At 53.2% G+C, this 17567-nt stretch overlaps 1 protein-coding gene across 2 annotated transcripts in view; it reads left to right on the forward strand.

Annotated features, from left to right (window-relative positions):
- The first annotated feature begins 12661 nt into the window (after window positions 1-12661).
- LOC140398951 (mitochondrial carnitine/acylcarnitine carrier protein-like) overlaps window positions 12662-17567 on the forward strand; it is a 213880-nt gene continuing 208974 nt past the window's right edge. The window contains exon 1 of one of the 2 annotated variants that reach the window (XM_072487947.1): window positions 12662-12945. In XM_072487947.1, the coding sequence (XP_072344048.1) occupies window positions 12844-12945 (102 nt within the window). In that variant the 5' untranslated portion in view covers window positions 12662-12843. The remainder of the gene's footprint in view (window positions 12946-17567) is intronic. The other variant, XM_072487946.1, reaches the window with a different exon arrangement.

The raw sequence follows: 17567 nt of genomic DNA on the forward strand, positions 1-17567 counted from the left end.
AGCGGCGTAACGGTGGCGACGAAGTCGGTGCTGGCGGTGGTGGAGGTGGCACCGATGGCGTTGGTGGCGGTGCTGATGCTGGCCAGTCATCGGGGAACTCCGGGAGCGTGCAGAAGTCCTCTTCGTCCTCTTGTGCGGAAAAGGGGAGGGGGGGTGGTCTGGTGGGGTCAATATTGGCGGCGCGGTGGGAGGTGGGGGGGGGGGGGGGTGTTGGGGTGGAACCTGACGGTGCCAGGTCCCTGAGTGAGACAGTATCTTGGCGGCCGTCGGGGAACTCAACGTAGGCATATTGAGGGTTGGCGTGGAGCAGGTGAACCCTGTCCACCAAGGGGTCCGCCTTGTGGAGTCGGACGTGCCTACGGAGAAGGACCGGTCCTGGAGCAGCGAGCCAAGTCGGGAGCGACACCCCGGATGTGGACTTCCTGGGGAAGGTAAAAACACGTTCATGGGGTGCGTTATTAGTGGTGGTGCACAATAGTGACCGGATGGAGTGCAGAGCGTCAGGGAGGACCTCCTGCCAGCGAGAGGCTGGGAGGTTCCTGGACCGTAGGGCCAGCTGGATGGCCCTCCAAACCGTCCCATTCTCACGTTCTACTTGCCCGTTTCCTCGGGGGTTGTAGCTGGTCGTCTTGCTGGAGGCTATACCCCTGCTGAGCAGGAATTGACGCAGCTCATCACTCATGAATGAGGATCCCCTGTCACTGAGGATGTAGGCAGGGAAACCGAACAGAGCGAAGGTGGTGCTGAAGGCCTTGATGACGGTGGCAGACGTCATATCGGGGCATGGGATGGCGAAGGGGAATCTGGAGTACTCATCGACCACACTGAGAATGTACATGTTACGGTCGGTGGAGGAGAGGGGCCCTTTGAAATCCACACTGAGGCGTTCAAAGGGGCAGGAGGCCTTCACCAGGCGCGCACGGTCCGGCCGGTAGAAGTGCGGCTTGCACTCCACACAGACCTGGCAGTCCCTGGTGACTGTCCTTACTTCCTCGACGGAGTAGGGCAGATTGCGAGCTTTGACCAGATGGTACAATCGAGTGACCCCCAGGTGACAAAGGCTGTCGTGTAGGGCTGGGAGTTGGTCCACTTGTGCGCAGGCCATCGACTCCAGTCAGACCATCAACAGGTTTACACAGCTGGACGCGTACCCTCTCCCCCCGCATATCCGACCTGGTAAACAGGATCGCGCATTATAAGGTCTTCTCCACGGTGGACCTCAAGTCCGCCTACCACCAACTAGTGACCGCAAACACACTGCCTTCGAGGCAGATGGGCGGCTCTACCACTTCTTAAGAGTTCCCTTCGGTGTCACCAACGGGGTCTCGGTCTTCCAGCGCAAGATGGACCGAATGGTTGACCGGTACGGTTTACGGGCAACATTCCCGTCTCTGATAATGTCACCATCTGCGGCCACGACCAGCAGGACCACGACACCAACCTCCGAAAATTCCTCCAGACCGCAAAAATCCTTAACCTTACATACAACAAGGATAAATGCGTGTTTAGCACCGACCGCCTAGCCGTCCTCGGCTACGTAGTGCGAAATGGACTTATAGGCCCCGACCCTGAACACATGTGCCCCCTTATGGAGTTCCCCCTCCCTCACTGCCCCAAGGCCCTGAAGCGCTGCCTCGGGTTTTTCAGTAACTACGCCCAGTGGGTCCCCAACGATGCGGACAAGGCCCGTCCCCGATCCAATCCACAGCTTTTCCCCTGTCGATAGAGGCCCGCCAGGCCTTCAGCCGCATCAAAGCAGACATTGCAAAGGCCACGATGCACGCCATCGGCGAGTCCCTCCCCTTCCAGGTCGAGAGCGATGCGTCTGACGTAGCTCTGGCGGCCACCCTCAACCAAGCGGGCAGACCAGCGGCCTTCTTCTCACGTACCCTCCATGCTTCCGAAATCCGCCACTCCTCAGTCGAAAAGGAGGCCCAGACCATAGTAGAAGCTGTGAGACATTGGAGGCATTACCTGGCTGGCAGGACATTCACTCTCCTCACTGACCAACCGTCGGTGGCCTTCATGTTCGATAATGCACAGCGGGGCAAGATAAAAAACGACAAGATCTTGCGGTGGAGGATCGAACTCTCCACCTACAACTACGAGATCTTGTATCGTTCCGGGAAGCTAAATGAGCCTCCTGACGCCCTGTCCCGCAGCACATGTGCCACCGCACAAGTGGACCGCCTCCGAGCCCTCCACGAGGACCTCTGCCACCCGGGGGTCAGTCGATTTTTCCATTTTGTCAAGACCCGCAACCTGCCCTACTCCATCGAGGAGGTCAGGACAGCCACCAGGGACTGCCGAATCTGCGCAGAGTGCAAACCGCACTTCTACCGGCCAGAGAGCGCGCACCTGATAAAGGCTTCCCGTCCCTTTGAACGCCTCAGCATGGATTTCAAAGGCCCCCTCCCCTCCACCGACCGCAACACGTACTTCCTGAACGTGATTGACGAGTACTCCCGGTTCCCATTCGCCATCCCCTGTCCCGACATGACCGCAACCACCGTCACCAAGGCCCTCCATAGCATCTTTACGCTGTTCGGGTTCCCCACCTACATACATAGTGATAGGGGGTCCTCCTTTATGAGCGACGAACTGCATCAATCTTGCTCAGCAAGGGCATCGCCTCGAGCAGGACAACCAGTTACAACCCTCGGGGTAACGGACAGGTGGAGAGGGAGAATGGAACGGTCTGGAAGACCGTCCTACTGGCCCTACGGTCCAGGAATCTCCCAGTCTCCCGCTGGCAGGACGTCCTCCCGGATGCCCTCCACTCCATCCGGTCACTGCTTTGTACCACAACCAACCAGACACCTCGCGAACGTCTCCTTGTCTTCTCCAGGACGTCCTCCTCTGGGACCTCGCTCCCGACCTGACTGGCAGCACCCGGACCCATCCTGCTCCGAAAACACGTGCGGGCGCACAAGTTGGACCCGTTGGTCGAGAGGGACCATCTGCTCCATGCTAACCCCCAGTATGCCTACGTGACGTACCCCGATGGCCGACAAGATACAGTCTCCCTATGGGACCTGGCGCCCGCCGGAGCCCCACGCACACCCCAGCCACCAGGCCCACCCTCTCCTCCACCAGGGCACCTTACAGGAGGATCGGTCGTTCCGCCGGCCCCATCGAGGTCCCCCCACCCACCGACGCACCCCGCAGGCGCTCTCTTCCCAGGTCAAGCGTTTCCCCCACCAGCGCCATCTAGGGGTGTCGAAGCTGCCATGGAGATAGAAGCCACGCTCCCGGAGTCAGAGACGCCCGAGCCTCCACCGGAGTAACCACCGAAGCTCCGACGATCACAGAGGACGACCAGGGTCCCCGATCGACTGATTGCTTCATTTAAAATTGTAAACTGTAAATTTAAATCATTATTTGTAAATAGTTATCAGAATTGTAAATAGTTACAAAACGCTGCACGGAGTTATTACGGTACCTCCATAACTAATTCTACCACATTGCCATGTTTGTAGTATCAGGCCACCACCCCCGCCGGACTCTTTTTTAACAGGGGGTGAATGTGGTAGTAGCGGTATTACGGTACCTGATAGGCTGGAGCACCATTGGTGGAAACTGTATGCTTTCTATTGGTTAAGATGTATGGTAGCTCCGCCCTGCTAAGCGGGGTATAAGAGCCCGTGCCACCCCAGCAGCCTTCATTCTGTACCTGAGCTGCTGGGGGAAACATCTAGCTTATGAAAGCCTTCAGTTGGACTACAACCTCGTTTTAGTAGTCATTGATCGTGCATCACTGATGCCACCTTTCTAACGCTCCCTACGATTCTGGATGGTACGCAGTTGATTTAAATTGTTTTATTCCTAAGCTATCCATAACTTCTTTGAATAACCTTGAGGTAAAATTTCATCCTTGATCCGATTGTATTTCTGTGGGTAGTCCATATCTAGTAAAAAATTTAAGTAATTCCTCCACAATCTTTTTAGCTGTAATATTACGTTCTGGAATGGCCTCTGGAAACCTAGTAGACACATCCATTCCAGTCAAAAGATATTGATTCCCACTTTTCATTTTAGGAAGCTGTCCTACGCAATCAATTAGGACCCTTGTAAAAGGTTCCACAAATGCTGGAATGGGTATTAAGGGCGCTGGTTTTATCACTGCTTGAGGTTTCCCTATCACTTGACATGTGTGACATGATTGACAAAATTTAACTATATCTTTATGTAGTCCAGGCCAATAAAAATGTTTCTGGATTTTAGCTTGAGTTTTCCTTATTCCCAAATGACCTCCCATTGGTACCTCATGTGCAACTCGCAACACCTCCTTTCTATACCCTACCGGCAATACTACTTGATGAACTTCTACCCACTTTTCATCCGCCTGCATATGTAAAGGTCTCCATTTTCTCATCAAGACATCACTTTTACGGTAATAACACTCTGGTATACACTCAGATTCCTCTTCTGTGTATGCTTTCTGATACATCCGGTTTATTTCTACATCTTTCTGTTGTAACTCTGCCAATTTTCCTGAACTAAAAATATCCACCTCATCCTCCACCTGTTCTTGTTCTTTTTCAACCATCTGATCAAAAATCGTTTCTGATAATTGCACTTCAACTTCATCTTCACTCTTTGATTTCTCCTCTTGTCTTAACCTGTGACTTTGCGACCCTGTTACTACACAATCCAGAAAAATCCCAGGATATTCGTCCTTCAACACTTCAGTTGTCTGATTTTCCACTGGCTTATCAACCACAGTAGGCATCACTCCTACTTGCGATCCAGCTATATCATTATCCAAGTTAAACTGTATTCCTCGACAAGATAGTTTCTCCATTACTCCTACTACCACTTCACCACTCTACACTGGACCTTCCAACCTTACATTATATAATGGAACGCTACTCCTCTCACCCTGAATTCCACATATTACCACTTTTTCTGGCAACATTCTTCCCAAACTACATAACTCCTCATCTCTTACCATTAAAGATTGACTAGCTCCCGTACTCTTAAAATTGTGACTTCTTTACCTGCTCCTCCTGATACACATGAGTAAACTTTACCCACACAAGTAAATTATTTGAAGAGATCTGGGGCGGAATTCTCCCCAAACGGCGCGACGTCCGCCGACTGGCGCCCAAACCGGCGCTAATCAGACGGGCATCGCGCCGCCCCAAAGGTGCGGAATGCTCCGCATCTTTGGGGGCCGAGCCCCAACATTGAGGGGCTAGGCCGGCACCGGAGGGATTTCCGCCCCGCCAGCTGGCGGAAACGGCCTTTGTTGCCCCGCCAGCTGGCGCGGAAATGACATGTCGGGGCGGCGCATGCGCGGGAGCGTCAGCGGCCGCCGACAGTTTCCCGCGCATGCGCAGTGGAGGGAGTCTCTTCCGCCTCCGCCATGGTGGAGTCCGTGGCGGAGGCGGAAGGAAAAGAGTGCCCCCACGGCACAGGCCCGCCCGCGGATCGGTGGGCCCCGATCGCGGGCCAGGCCACCGTGGGGGCACCCCCCGGGGTCAGATCGCCCCACGCCCCCCCCAGGACCCTGGAGCCCACCCGCGCCGCCTTGTCCCGCCGGTAAATAGGTGGTTTAATTTACGCCGGCGGGACAGGCAATTTATCGGCGGGACTTCGGCCCATCCGGGCCGGAGAATCGAGCGGGGGGGCCCGCCAACCGGCGCGGCCCGATTCCCGCCCCTGCCGAATATCCGGTACCGGAGACTTCGGCAACCGGCGGGGGCGGGGTTCACGGCAGCCCCTGGCAATTCTCCAACCCGCTGGGGGGTCGGAGAATGACGCCCCCGGTACCTTCTTATCAATCACCTTTTGATCAGGCTACACAATCTTTTGCACCTCCTTCGCTTCACTTGGGCTTTCCTTAGGGCAGCACGGTAGCATTGTGGATAGCACAATTGCTTCACAGCTCCAGGGTCCCAGGTTCGATTCCGGCTTGGGTCACTGTCTGTGCGGAGTCTGCACATCCTCCCCGTGTGTGCGGGGTTTCCTCCGGGTGCTCCGGTTTCCTCCCACAGTCCAAAGATGTGCAGGTTAGGTAGATTGGCCATGATAAATTGCCCTTAGTGTCCAAAATTGCCCTTAGTGTTGGGTGGGGTTACTGGGTTATGGGGGTAGGGTGGAGGTGTTGACCTTGGGTAGGGTGCTCTTTCCAAGAGCCGGTGCAGACTCGATGTGCCGAATGGCCTCCTTTTTGCACTGTAAATTCTATGAAATCTTTACCACTCTAACAAACCCCACTGTCTTATCCTGTTTTACCACATCAGCCTTCCCAGTGCTTTTCTTCAACCACCAACACTGTGACTTTACATGGCCTAGTTTATTACAGTGAAAACATCTGAAACTTTTCATTTCTTTTCCACCCTCCTGGGTTTCTTTTTTAGTCTGAGGTACACTCTCCTTATTATCTCCCATCAGATCACCTTTACCTTTACCACTTGAGTATTTCTCATGTCCCCAGTTTCTATCCCTCACCGGCTGAAACTGATGTCGGAAACCAATCTTTGATTTATGAACTAATTCATAATCATCTGCCATTTCTGCTGCTAACCTCACAGTTTTAACCCTCTGCTCTTCCACATGAGTTCTCACTACATCAGGAATTGAATTTTTAAACTCCTCCAAAAGTATAATTCCTCTGAGAGCTTCATACTTTTGGTCTATTTTCAAAGTCCTTACCCACCTATCAAAATTACTCTGTTCGATCCTTTCAAACTCCGTGTATGGTATTTTAAAAACAAACAATTTTAATGAGGTATTTTTGGCATTACAAGCAACAACAGTATAAAAACAATGTACAAAGAGCAATAAACATAGTGCAAACACCCGTCCCTCCAAGACCCGCCTATTTAACCCCGTATTCTACGCTACACTAGCCCCCCCCCGCCCCCTGCTGACGATTAATTCTCCGCAAATGTCATGATATTCAAACACACACATCATGATAGACAGACCAACAGACAAATCAGCACACATAATACGACAGCCAATCACAGACAAGGACAGAGACAGTATAAGAGAAGAAACACGACACCTGGTGGCCAGTCCATCTAGAGACCAGGACAAGGACAGGACCTGATTAACAACACACTCAGGGAGTCACCACGTGCAGAGTATCAAGACAGAACTGTAAATAGCATGTTAGAATAAAACAGCGTTGTACCAATCGCAACCGTGTTGGCTCATCTGTACATCAGAGCACCCAACACCACATGGTACCAGTGAGTGGATCGATACCTGCCGGCAAAGCTGCCATCCTGAGCCATGGACATCACCAACAAACCGCAGCCGTTGCAAGTCGTTGGGAACCTGGGCACCAATTGGAAGCTCTTCAAGCAGCGATTTGAACTGTACATGCGAGCCAACGAAAAACAGGGTGCCTCGGACGAGACAAAGATTGCGATGCTCCTCACTACCGCAGGTCAGCACACCATCGATGTATACAACTCATTGGTGTTCGCGGAAGGAGAGAACCAATCCAAGTATGACACGGTCCTCCTCAAGCTCGACCAGCACTTCAACGTTGAGGTAAATGAAAGCTTTGAAAGGTATACCTTTCAGCAACGCCTGCAAGGTAAGGATGAGCTCTTTCAGTCCTTCCTGACGCATCTCCGCATACTCGCGCAGTCCTGCGGTTACGGCACCACCTCAGAGTCCATGATCCGGGACCAGATCGTTTTTGGCGTTGCCTCCAGTGGCCTACGCCAGCAGCTTCTTAAAATTAAAGGCCTGACCTTAGCATCTGCAGTGGAAGCCTGTGTCCTCCATGAAAATGCGACCAGCTGCTTTGCCCAATTTCAGGCGACCGAATCGGCACGGAGGCGGTCCCTAGCGATCGAATCGGCAAGGCAGGCCGGCCACAAGGCCGAACGCATCCAGGCAATCGAGTATCTCCCGGCCCGCGGCCCGGACGAGGGTGGCCGTTTCGCGCGCTTTTCGAGGTCTCCCGCGTTTGTGCGCGCCAAAATCAACGGCAACATCGAGGGACGCACTGCGCAGGCGCGCCCGATGCAAGACCGAACTGCGCATGCGCAGTGGCGTAACGAACGCCATGACATCATGACGTGCGGCAACTGTGGAGCTGCACATTTAAAAGGGCAATGTCCTGCAAAAACCCGACAATGCCTACGCTGTGGCAAGGAGGGCCACTACGCTGCCTACTGTCAAGCGGCTCAACCTGTGGATCTGCCACATCTCCGACAACCTCGCAGACACGTAAGGACCGTCCAGCCCGCACATCAGGACATCCAGCCCGATGACACAGATGACCAAGATGCCTTGCGGGTTGCGGTCATTGATGTGAACCGCGTCAACACCATCAATCCGGCCGATGAATGGAGTGCCACCCTGACGGTCAACCCGAATTCGTCGCACACCTACTAGACTGGACTTATGAGACTGTTCACACGTTAAAGTTTAGAAACTATTGTATTGTAACATGTTACTGTTTTATCGTTCCAGATCTCGTTTGACCGGACCACACTTCAAAGTTTTTTCTTCTTGTTTTGTTATGGTACAACCTCGTTAGCATGACACACCCGACATCGCCCCATGTATATAGTTACGCCACATGTACATGCTGTAAATATCACGCACACACACTTTTAGCTGCACTCAGGACATTCATATTTATAACCACGTAGGCACATAATCTTGTAAAAAAGGGGGGATGTCATGATATTCAAACACACACATCATGATAGACAGACCAACAGACAAATCAGCACACACAACACCACAGCCAATCACAGACAAGGACAGAGATAGTATAAGAGAAGAAACATGACACCTGGTGGCCAGTCCATCTAGAGACCAGGACAAGGACAGGACCTGATTAACAACACACTCAGGGAGTCACCACGTGCAGAGTATCAAGACAGAACTGTAAATAGCATGTTAGAATAAAACAGCGTTGTACCAAATACAACCGTGTTGGCTCATCTGTACATCAGAGTACCCAACACCACAGCAAAGAAGTCGATGAATGGTTGCCACCTCCGGGCGAACCCTAACAACGACCCTCTCAAGGCGAACTTAATCTTCTCTAGGCCGAGAAAGCTCGCCATGTCAGTTAACCAGGCCTACGACTTCGGGGGCTTTGAGTCCCCCCCAAGCTAATAATATCCGTCTCTGGGCTACCAGGGAGGCAAAGGCCAGACCATCTGCCGCTTTCTCCTCCTGGATTCCCGGATCTTCCGACACCCCGAAAATCGCCACCTCTGGACTCATTGCCACCCTCGTTTTCAATACTCGAGACACGATGACCGCAAACCCCTGCCAATATCCCCTAAGTTTTGGACACGGCCAGAACATGTGGACATGGTTCGCTGGTCCTCGCGCACATTTTACGCACCTGTCTTCCACCCCAAAGAATCTGCTCATCCGGGCCACTGTCATGTGGGCCCGGTGAACAACCTTGAATTGAATCAGGCTGAGCCTTGTGCATGTAGCGGTCGCATTGACTCTGCTCAACGCGTCCGCCCATAAGCCATCCTCCACCCCCCCCCGAAGCTCCTCCTCCCACTTACGCTTCAACTCCTCGGTCCGCGTCTCCGCCGCCCCCATTAGTTCTTTGTTGATGTCCGAGACACTCCCCTCCCCCACCCATCCCCTAGACACTACCCTATCCTGGATCCCCCTTAGTGGCAGGAGTGGGAAGGATGATCCCTGCCTGCACAGAAAGTCCCGCACCTGTAAATATCTGAAGTCGTTCCCTCTTGCCAACCCAAAAGGTTGAGGGAGCTAGGGCTTTTCTCATTGGAGCGAAGGAGGACGAGAGGCGACTTAACTGCGGCGTATAAGATGATGAGGGGGATAGATAGAGTGGTCATTCAGCGACTTTTTCCTCGGGTGGATGTAGCTGTTACAAGGGGGCATAACTATAAGGTTCAGGGTGGAAGATATAGGAGGGATGTCAGAGGTAGGTTCTTTACTCAGAGAGTGGTTGGGGCGTGGAACGCACTCCCAGCTATGGTAGTGGAGTCGGACACTTTAGGAACTTTCATGGGCAACACGGTGGCGCAGTGGTTGGTGATGTGTTGGGTGTTCTGGATCACATACAGGTCACCAACACTTGAAGTAGTGCAACACTATTTTATTAAAAGGTTAACTATTTAAACATACTTGAACTGTGGGTAAATACGATACCAGCTTTAACTAAAGACCTTTGCCTTGTCCTAACCAGTCGATGCACTCAGCACATGGTGAATGTCTGTGTTGCAGGCTGTAAGCTCTGTGCTCCTGGCTAGCTGCTACTCGAATGAGCGGGAATTCTGATGCCCCCTGTCTTTATAGTGCGTGTGCTCTCACTGGTGATTGGCTGCGGTGTTGTGTGTGTTGATTGGTCCCACTGTGTGTCCATCAGTGTGTGTCTGCACCATGATATACTGGTGTATATTATGACAGTTAGCATTGCTGCCTCACGGCGCTGAGGTCCCAGGTTCGATCCCGGCTCTGGGTCACTGTCAGTGTGGAGTTTGCACATTCTCCCTGTGCTTGCGTGGATTTCACCCCCACAGCCCAAAGATGTGCAGGGTAGGTGGATTGGCCGTGCTAAATTGCCCCTTAATTGGAAATAATGAATTGGGTACTCTAAATCTATTTTAAAAAACTTTAGGAACTTTCAAGCGGTTATTGGATAGGCGTATGGAGAGCACTCGAATGACTGGGAGTAGGTTGATTTGATCTTAGTTTCAGACTAGTTGGGCACAACATTGTGGGCCGAAGGGCCTGTACTGTGCTGTACAGTTCTATGTTCTAATGTGCAAACTCTACACAGAGAGTGACCCAGGGCCGGGATTCCAACCCGGGGCCTCAGCAAAGTAGTCCAAGTGCTAACCACTGCGCCGCATGCCGTCCTAACACACTGTCCCTTTAATACCAACACTGTCCCTTTAATACCAACACTGTCCCTTTAATACCAACTCTGTCCCTTTAATACCAACACACAGTCCCTTTAATTCCAACACAATGTCCCTTTAATACCAACACACTATCCCTTTAATACCAACACTGTCCCTTTAATTCCAACACACTGTTCCTTTAATTCCAACACACGGTCCCTTTAATACCAATACACTATCCTTTTAATACCAACACTGTCCCTTTAATACCAACACACTGCCCCTTTAATACCAACACTGTCCCTTTAATACCAACACTGTCCCTTTAATACCTGAACACTGTCCCTTTAATACCAACACACTGTCCCTTTAATACCAACACTGTCCCTTTAATACCAACACACTGTCCCTTTAATACCAACACTGTCCCTTTAATATCCACACACTGTCCCTTAAATACCCACACACTGTCCCTTTAACACCCGCACACTGTCCCTTTAACACCCGCACACTGTCCCTTTAACACCCGCACACTGTCCCTTTAACACCCGCACACTGTCCCTTTAACACCAGCACACTGTCCCTTTAACACCCGCACACTGTCCCTTTAACACCCGCACACTGTCCCTTTAACACCCGCACACTGTCCCTTTAACACCCGCGCACTGTCCCTTTAATACCAACACACTGTGCCTTTAACACCCGCACACTGTCCCTTTAACACCCGCACACTGTCCCTTTAACACCCGCACACTGTCCCTTTAACACCCGCACACTGTCCCTTTAATTCCAACACACTGTCCCTTTAATTCCAACACACTGTCCCTTTAATATCCACACACTGTCCCTTTAATACCAACACTGTCCCTTTAATACCAACACACTGTCCCTTTAACACCCGCGCACTGTCCGTTTAACACCCGCACACTGTCCCTTTAACACCCGCACACTGTCCCTTTAACACCCATGCACTGTCCCTTTAACACCCGCACACTGTCCCTTTAATTCCAACACACTGTCCCTTTAATTCCAACACACTGTCCCTTTAATATCCACACACTGTCCCTTTAATACCAACACTGTCCCTTTAATACCAACACACTGTCCCTTTAACACCCGCGCACTGTCCCTTTAACACCCGCACACTGTCCCTTTAACACCCGCACACTGTCCCTTTAACACCCATGCACTGTCCCTTTAACACCCGCACACTGTCCCTTTAATTCCAACACACTGTCCCTTTAATTCCAACACACTGTCCCTTTAATATCCACACACTGTCCCTTTAATACCAACACTGTCCCTTTAATACCAACACACTGTCCCTTTAACACCCGCACACTGTCCCTTTAACACCCATGCACTGTCCCTTTAACACCCGCACACTGTCCCTTTAATTCCAACACACTGTCCCTTTAATTCCAACACACTGTCCCTTTAATATCCACACACTGTCCCTTTAATACCAACACTGTCCCTTTAATACCAACACACTGTCCCTTTAACACCCGCGCACTGTCCCTTTAACACCCACACACTGTCCCTTTAATACCAACACACTGTCCCTTTAATTCCAACACAATGTCCCTTTAATATCCACACACTGTCCCTTTAATACCAACACTGTCCCTTTAATACCAACACACTGTCCCTTTAACACCCGCACACTGTCCCTTTAACACCCGTGCACTGTCCCTTTAATATCCACACACTGTCCCTTTAACACCCGCACACTGTCCCTTTAACACCCGTGCACTGTCCCTTTAATATCCACACACTGTCCTATTAAACCCCTAGCCCTACACCCCCTGGCCCTCTTCGATAACACCCTTTTCACACGCCCCATGCCGACTGCAGAGGGCGTCGCCGTTGAGGGTAAGGACAGGTTCAGTAGGAGAAGGGTCGAAGGAGGGACCCTGGGGGCAGAGTCTGTGGCCATGTGACGGTTGCGACAGAGAGAGATAGCGACAGCGCGGGAGAGAGAGGAACCTGCTTTTCGAGGAATGCCACCAGCAGGGCGATGGGCAAAGCACAGCGAGTGAACCCGCTGAGGAACCTGCTCGCTGGGGGAGTAGGGGGGGTGTGCCTGATCTTGGCAGGCCACCCCCTCGACACGGTGAAGGTGAGGCCTCCCCCGCAGTGCGATATTTCAAAAGTTTTCCAACTCGACCAAGTGGTTTCCGAACTACCTGAGCCCCGAGCAAGTGTGGCTTGGAGACCCGCCAGGGATCTCTCCCTGCTGTGAAGTTACCAGTTGTGAATCTTTCGTTTATTGAAGAGAATGTGAGCATGACACCTGGACTGGCTGTGTGGCTGTGTCTTGTGTCCAGCTGTTGAGCGGCTCCTGACCAATTCAGCTTATACTGTGTCAGATTTGAATCTTGGTGCCTTGTCAAGATTCTGAACTTGCATAATTGCAGCCAAAGTCCGATCGTTAACACAGACTGCGTCTCTCTTCTGTTTCTCGTTCGCTATCTCTCTTTCTCTCTGACTCGGGGCTTTTCACAGTAACTTCATTGAAGCCTACTTGTGACAATAAGCGATTTTCATTTCATTTTCGCTCATTCATCGCTCTCTCCGCTCACCCGCTTTCTCCCCCCCCCCCCCCCCCCCCTCCTCCTGGCTTACTTTCGTCAAATACTCTCCATTTGAGCCTGATCGCTCACGCTCGTGACAAGTGGCGGCGGGGGGGGGTTAGGGTTAGGAAAGCTCAGGGAGGTGGGGGAGCGCAGTGGGAGCGTGTCCCTGCCCCCCGCCTTTGCGTCGCGCGCAGGGTCATCGACGGCCGCAACGGATGCGTGTCAGAGACCCGGTGTGAGCGCCGATGCGGGAATCCATCCGACGCGATGAGCGGGAGCGATTCCTGGTCAGCCCGTGTGATGGGAAGAATATCGGATACGCTACCGTCACCACCCCTGGCTCCCGACTCGGACCCCCCCCCCCCCGCCGCAATGAAACCGGACACACCAGCACCCCAGCTGGCTTATTTCTGCTCTCTCTCCCCATTTATTCTCTTTTTGTTCCTCACTCACTCTTTCTCTCTCTTATCTCTCTCTCTTACTGCCCCTCTCTCTCTCTCTCTTTGTCTCTCTCTCACTTTCTTTCTCTCTCTCTCTGCCATTCTCTCATTCTGTCTTTCTTTCAGTCTCTCTCTCTCTCGCTCTCTCTGTCACTCTCTCATTCTTGCTTTCTTTCAGTCTGTCTCTCTGGCTCTCTCTCTTTCCAACTCTATCTGTCTTTTGCTCTCTCTCACGCTCGCCCCTTCTCTTTCCCTCTCCACCTCAGACACTGTCTCTGTCTCTCCGTTTCTCTCTCTCCCACTGTCTCTCTCTCTCACACACACACACACTCGACATCCGTCTCTCTCTCGCTCAGGGCAGCAGGGCAGCATTGTGGATAGCACAGTTGCTTCACGGCGCCGAGGTCTCGGGTTCGATTCCCCGCTGGGTCACTGTCTGCGCGGAGTCTGCACGTTCTCCCCGTGTCTGCGTGAGTTTCCTCCGGGTGCTCCGGTTTCCTCCCACAGTCCAAAGATGTGCAGGGTTAGGTGGATTGGCCACGCTAAATTGCCCTTAGTGTCCAAAAAAAAAAGGTTAGGTGGGGTTACTGTGTTGCGGGGATGGGGTGGAGGTGTGGGGTGCTCTTTCCAAGGGTTGGTGCAGGTTCGATGGGCCGAATGGCCTCCTTCTGCACTGTAAATTCTATGTATATTCTGTCTCTCCCTCGGTCTTTCTCTGTCTCCCGCCTCTCTGTCTCTCGTCCTCTTTATGTCTCTCCCTCTCTCTTTCTCGCATTTTCTCCAACTTTGACCCAATTTCTGGATACTGACCCTGTCACAAGCAGAACACAGATCTGAGAAAAGTGATCGAACTCCCACGGCATCCACCCCCCCCCCCACCCCCCCCGACCCCCACCCCCCGCCCGGCCCAGGCCCCCCGCCTGGTCCAACAGTCTGTCCATTGAGGCTGTTCAGTGAGGAGTGTTTTTAAATCCTAAAGGCACTGCTTTGTCCCGTCCGCCGATACTTTGCCAAATTCCTGTGCGGGAGTTTTATTGGACTTGACGTGAGCAACATTTTCCAGTCGCCTAGCGACGGTGCCCGAGGCTAGCAACGTGACCGGACTTCCAAGCGGACGGTGGCACGGTGCCCTCATGGTGCCAGGGTCCTGGGCTCGAATCCGGCCTCGGGTCACTGTCTGTGCGGAGTCTGCACGTCCTCCCCCGTGTGCGCGTGGGTTTCCTCCGGGTGCTCCGGTTTCCTCCCACAGTCCAGAGATGTGCAGGTTAGGTGGATTGGCCGTGATAAATTGCCCTTAGTGTCCAAAAAAGGTTAGGAGGGGTTATTGGGTTAGGGTGGAAGTGAGGGCTTAAGTGGGTCGGTGCAGACTCGATGGGCCGAATGGCCTCCTTTTGCATTATAAGGATTCTATGATTCATACGGTTATACGCGCCCCCCCCCCCCCACCACCACCACCACCGCCTCCCCACCCACCACGAGCCCCGTATGGTCTGAAACCAAACGGGAGCATCGCTCACTGATGCCGCCTGGATGGGTGCAAGGGAAGAACCTCTTGGGTTTAAGAATTTCCAAGGGTGCGGAATCCCGTAGGAAGCAGGGGCAGGAGGAGGTTCCCGCCAGTCGATACCATCGCGGCCGATCACCAACCTCGACACAACATTCCTGTGTAACAGGCTCGAGAGGGGCTGAATGGTCTCCTCCTGTGCCTGTGTAACACGCTAGAGAGGGGCTGAATGGGCCTCCTCCTGTTCCTGTGTAACAGACTCAAGAGGGGCTGAATGGTCTCCTCCTGTGCCTGTGTAACAGGCTAGAGAGGGGCTGAATGGGCCTCCTCCTGTTCCTGTGTAACAGGCTAGAGAGGGGCTGAATGGGCCTCCTCCTGTTCCTGTGTAACAGGCTCGAGAGGGGCTGAATGGGCCTCCTCCTGTTCCTGTATAACAGGCTAGAGAGGGGCTGAATGGGCCCCCTCCTGTTCCTGTGTAACAGACTCAAGAGGGACTGAATGGTCTCCTCCTGTGCCTGTGTAACAGGCTAGAGAGGGGCTGAATGGGCCTCCTCCTGTTCCTGTGTAACAGGCTCGAGAGGGGCTGAATGGGTCTTCTCCTGTTCCTGTGCAACAGGCTCGAGAGGGGCTGAATGGGCCCCCTCCTGTTCCTGTGTAACAGACTCAAGAGGGGCTGAATGGTCTCCTCCTGTTTCTGTGTAACAGGCTCAAGAGGGGCTGAATGGTCTCCTCCTGTTCCTGTGTCACAGGCTGGAGAGAGGCTGAATGGGCCTCCTCCTGTTCCTGTGTAACAGGCTCGAGAGGGGCTGAATGGGCCTCCTCCTGTTACTGTGTAACAGGCTTGAGAGGGGTTGAATGGGCCCCCTCCTGTTCCTGTGCAACAGGCTCGAGAGGGGCTGAATGGGCCTCCTCCTGTTCCTGTGTAACAGGCTAGAGAGGGGCTGAATGGGCCTCCTCCTGTTCCTGTGTAACAGGCTCGAGAGGGGCTGAATGGGCCTCCTCCTGTTCCTGTGTAACAGGCTCGAGAGGGGCTGAATGGGCCTCCTCCTGTTACTGTGTAACAGGCTCGAGAGGGGTCTCCTCCATTTCCTGTGTAACAGGCTCGAGAGGGGCTGTAGGGGCCTCCTCCTGTTCCTGTGTAACACTCAAGAGGGGCTGAATGGTCTCCTCCTGTGCCTGTGTAACAGGCTGGAGAGAGGCTGAATGGGCCTCCTCCTGTTTCTGTGTAACAGGCTCGAGGGGGGTTGAATGGGGCCTCCTCCTGTTCCTGTGTAACAGGCTCGAGAGGGGCTGAATGGGCCTCCTCCTGTTCCTGTGTAACAGGCTCGAGAGGGGCTGAATGGGCCCCCTCCTGTTCCTGTGTAACAGACTCAAGAGGGGCTGAATGGTCTCCTCCTGTTCCTGTGTAACAGGCTCAAGAGGGGCTGAATGGTCTCCTCCTGTTCCTGTTTCACAGGCTGGAGAGAGGCTGAATGGGCCTCCTCCTGTTCCTGTGTAACAGGCTCGAGAGGGCTTGAATGGGGCCTCCTCCTGTTCCTGAGTAACAGGCTCGAGAGGGGTTGAATGGGCCCCCTCCTGTTCCTGTGGAACAGGCTCGAGAGGGGCTGAATGGGCCTCCTCCTGTTCCTGTGTAACAGGCTCGAGAGGGGCTGAATGGGCCTCCTCCTGTTCCTGTGTAACAGGCTCGAGAGGGGCTGAATGGGCCTCCTCGTGTTCCTGTGTAACAGGCTCAAGAGGGGCTGAATGGGCCTCCTGTTCCTGTGTAACAGGCTCGAGAGGGGCTGAATGGGCCTCCTCCTGTTCCTGTGTAACAGGCTCGAGAGGGGCTGAATGGGCCTCCTCCTGTTCCTGTGTAACAGGCTCGAGAGGGGCTGAATGGGCCTCCTCCTGTTACTGTGTAACAGGCTCGAGAGGGGTCTCCTCCATTTCCTGTGTAACAGGCTCGAGAGGGGCTGTAGGGGCCTCCTCCTGTTCCTGTGTAACACTCAAGAGGGGCTGAATGGTCTCCTCCTGTGCCTGTGTAACAGGCTGGAGAGAGGCTGAATGGGCCTCCTCCTGTTTCTGTGTAACAGGCTCGAGGGGGGTTGAATGGGGCCTCCTCCTGTTCCTGTGTAACAGGCTCGAGAGGGGCTGAATGGGCCTCCTCCTGTTCCTGTGTAACAGGCTCGAGAGGGGCTGAATGGGCCCCCTCCTGTTCCTGTGTAACAGACTCAAGAGGGGC

The sequence above is a fragment of the Scyliorhinus torazame genome, chromosome 22, assembly GCF_047496885.1.
Source record: "Scyliorhinus torazame isolate Kashiwa2021f chromosome 22, sScyTor2.1, whole genome shotgun sequence".
Taxonomy (NCBI): domain Eukaryota; kingdom Metazoa; phylum Chordata; class Chondrichthyes; order Carcharhiniformes; family Scyliorhinidae; genus Scyliorhinus; species Scyliorhinus torazame.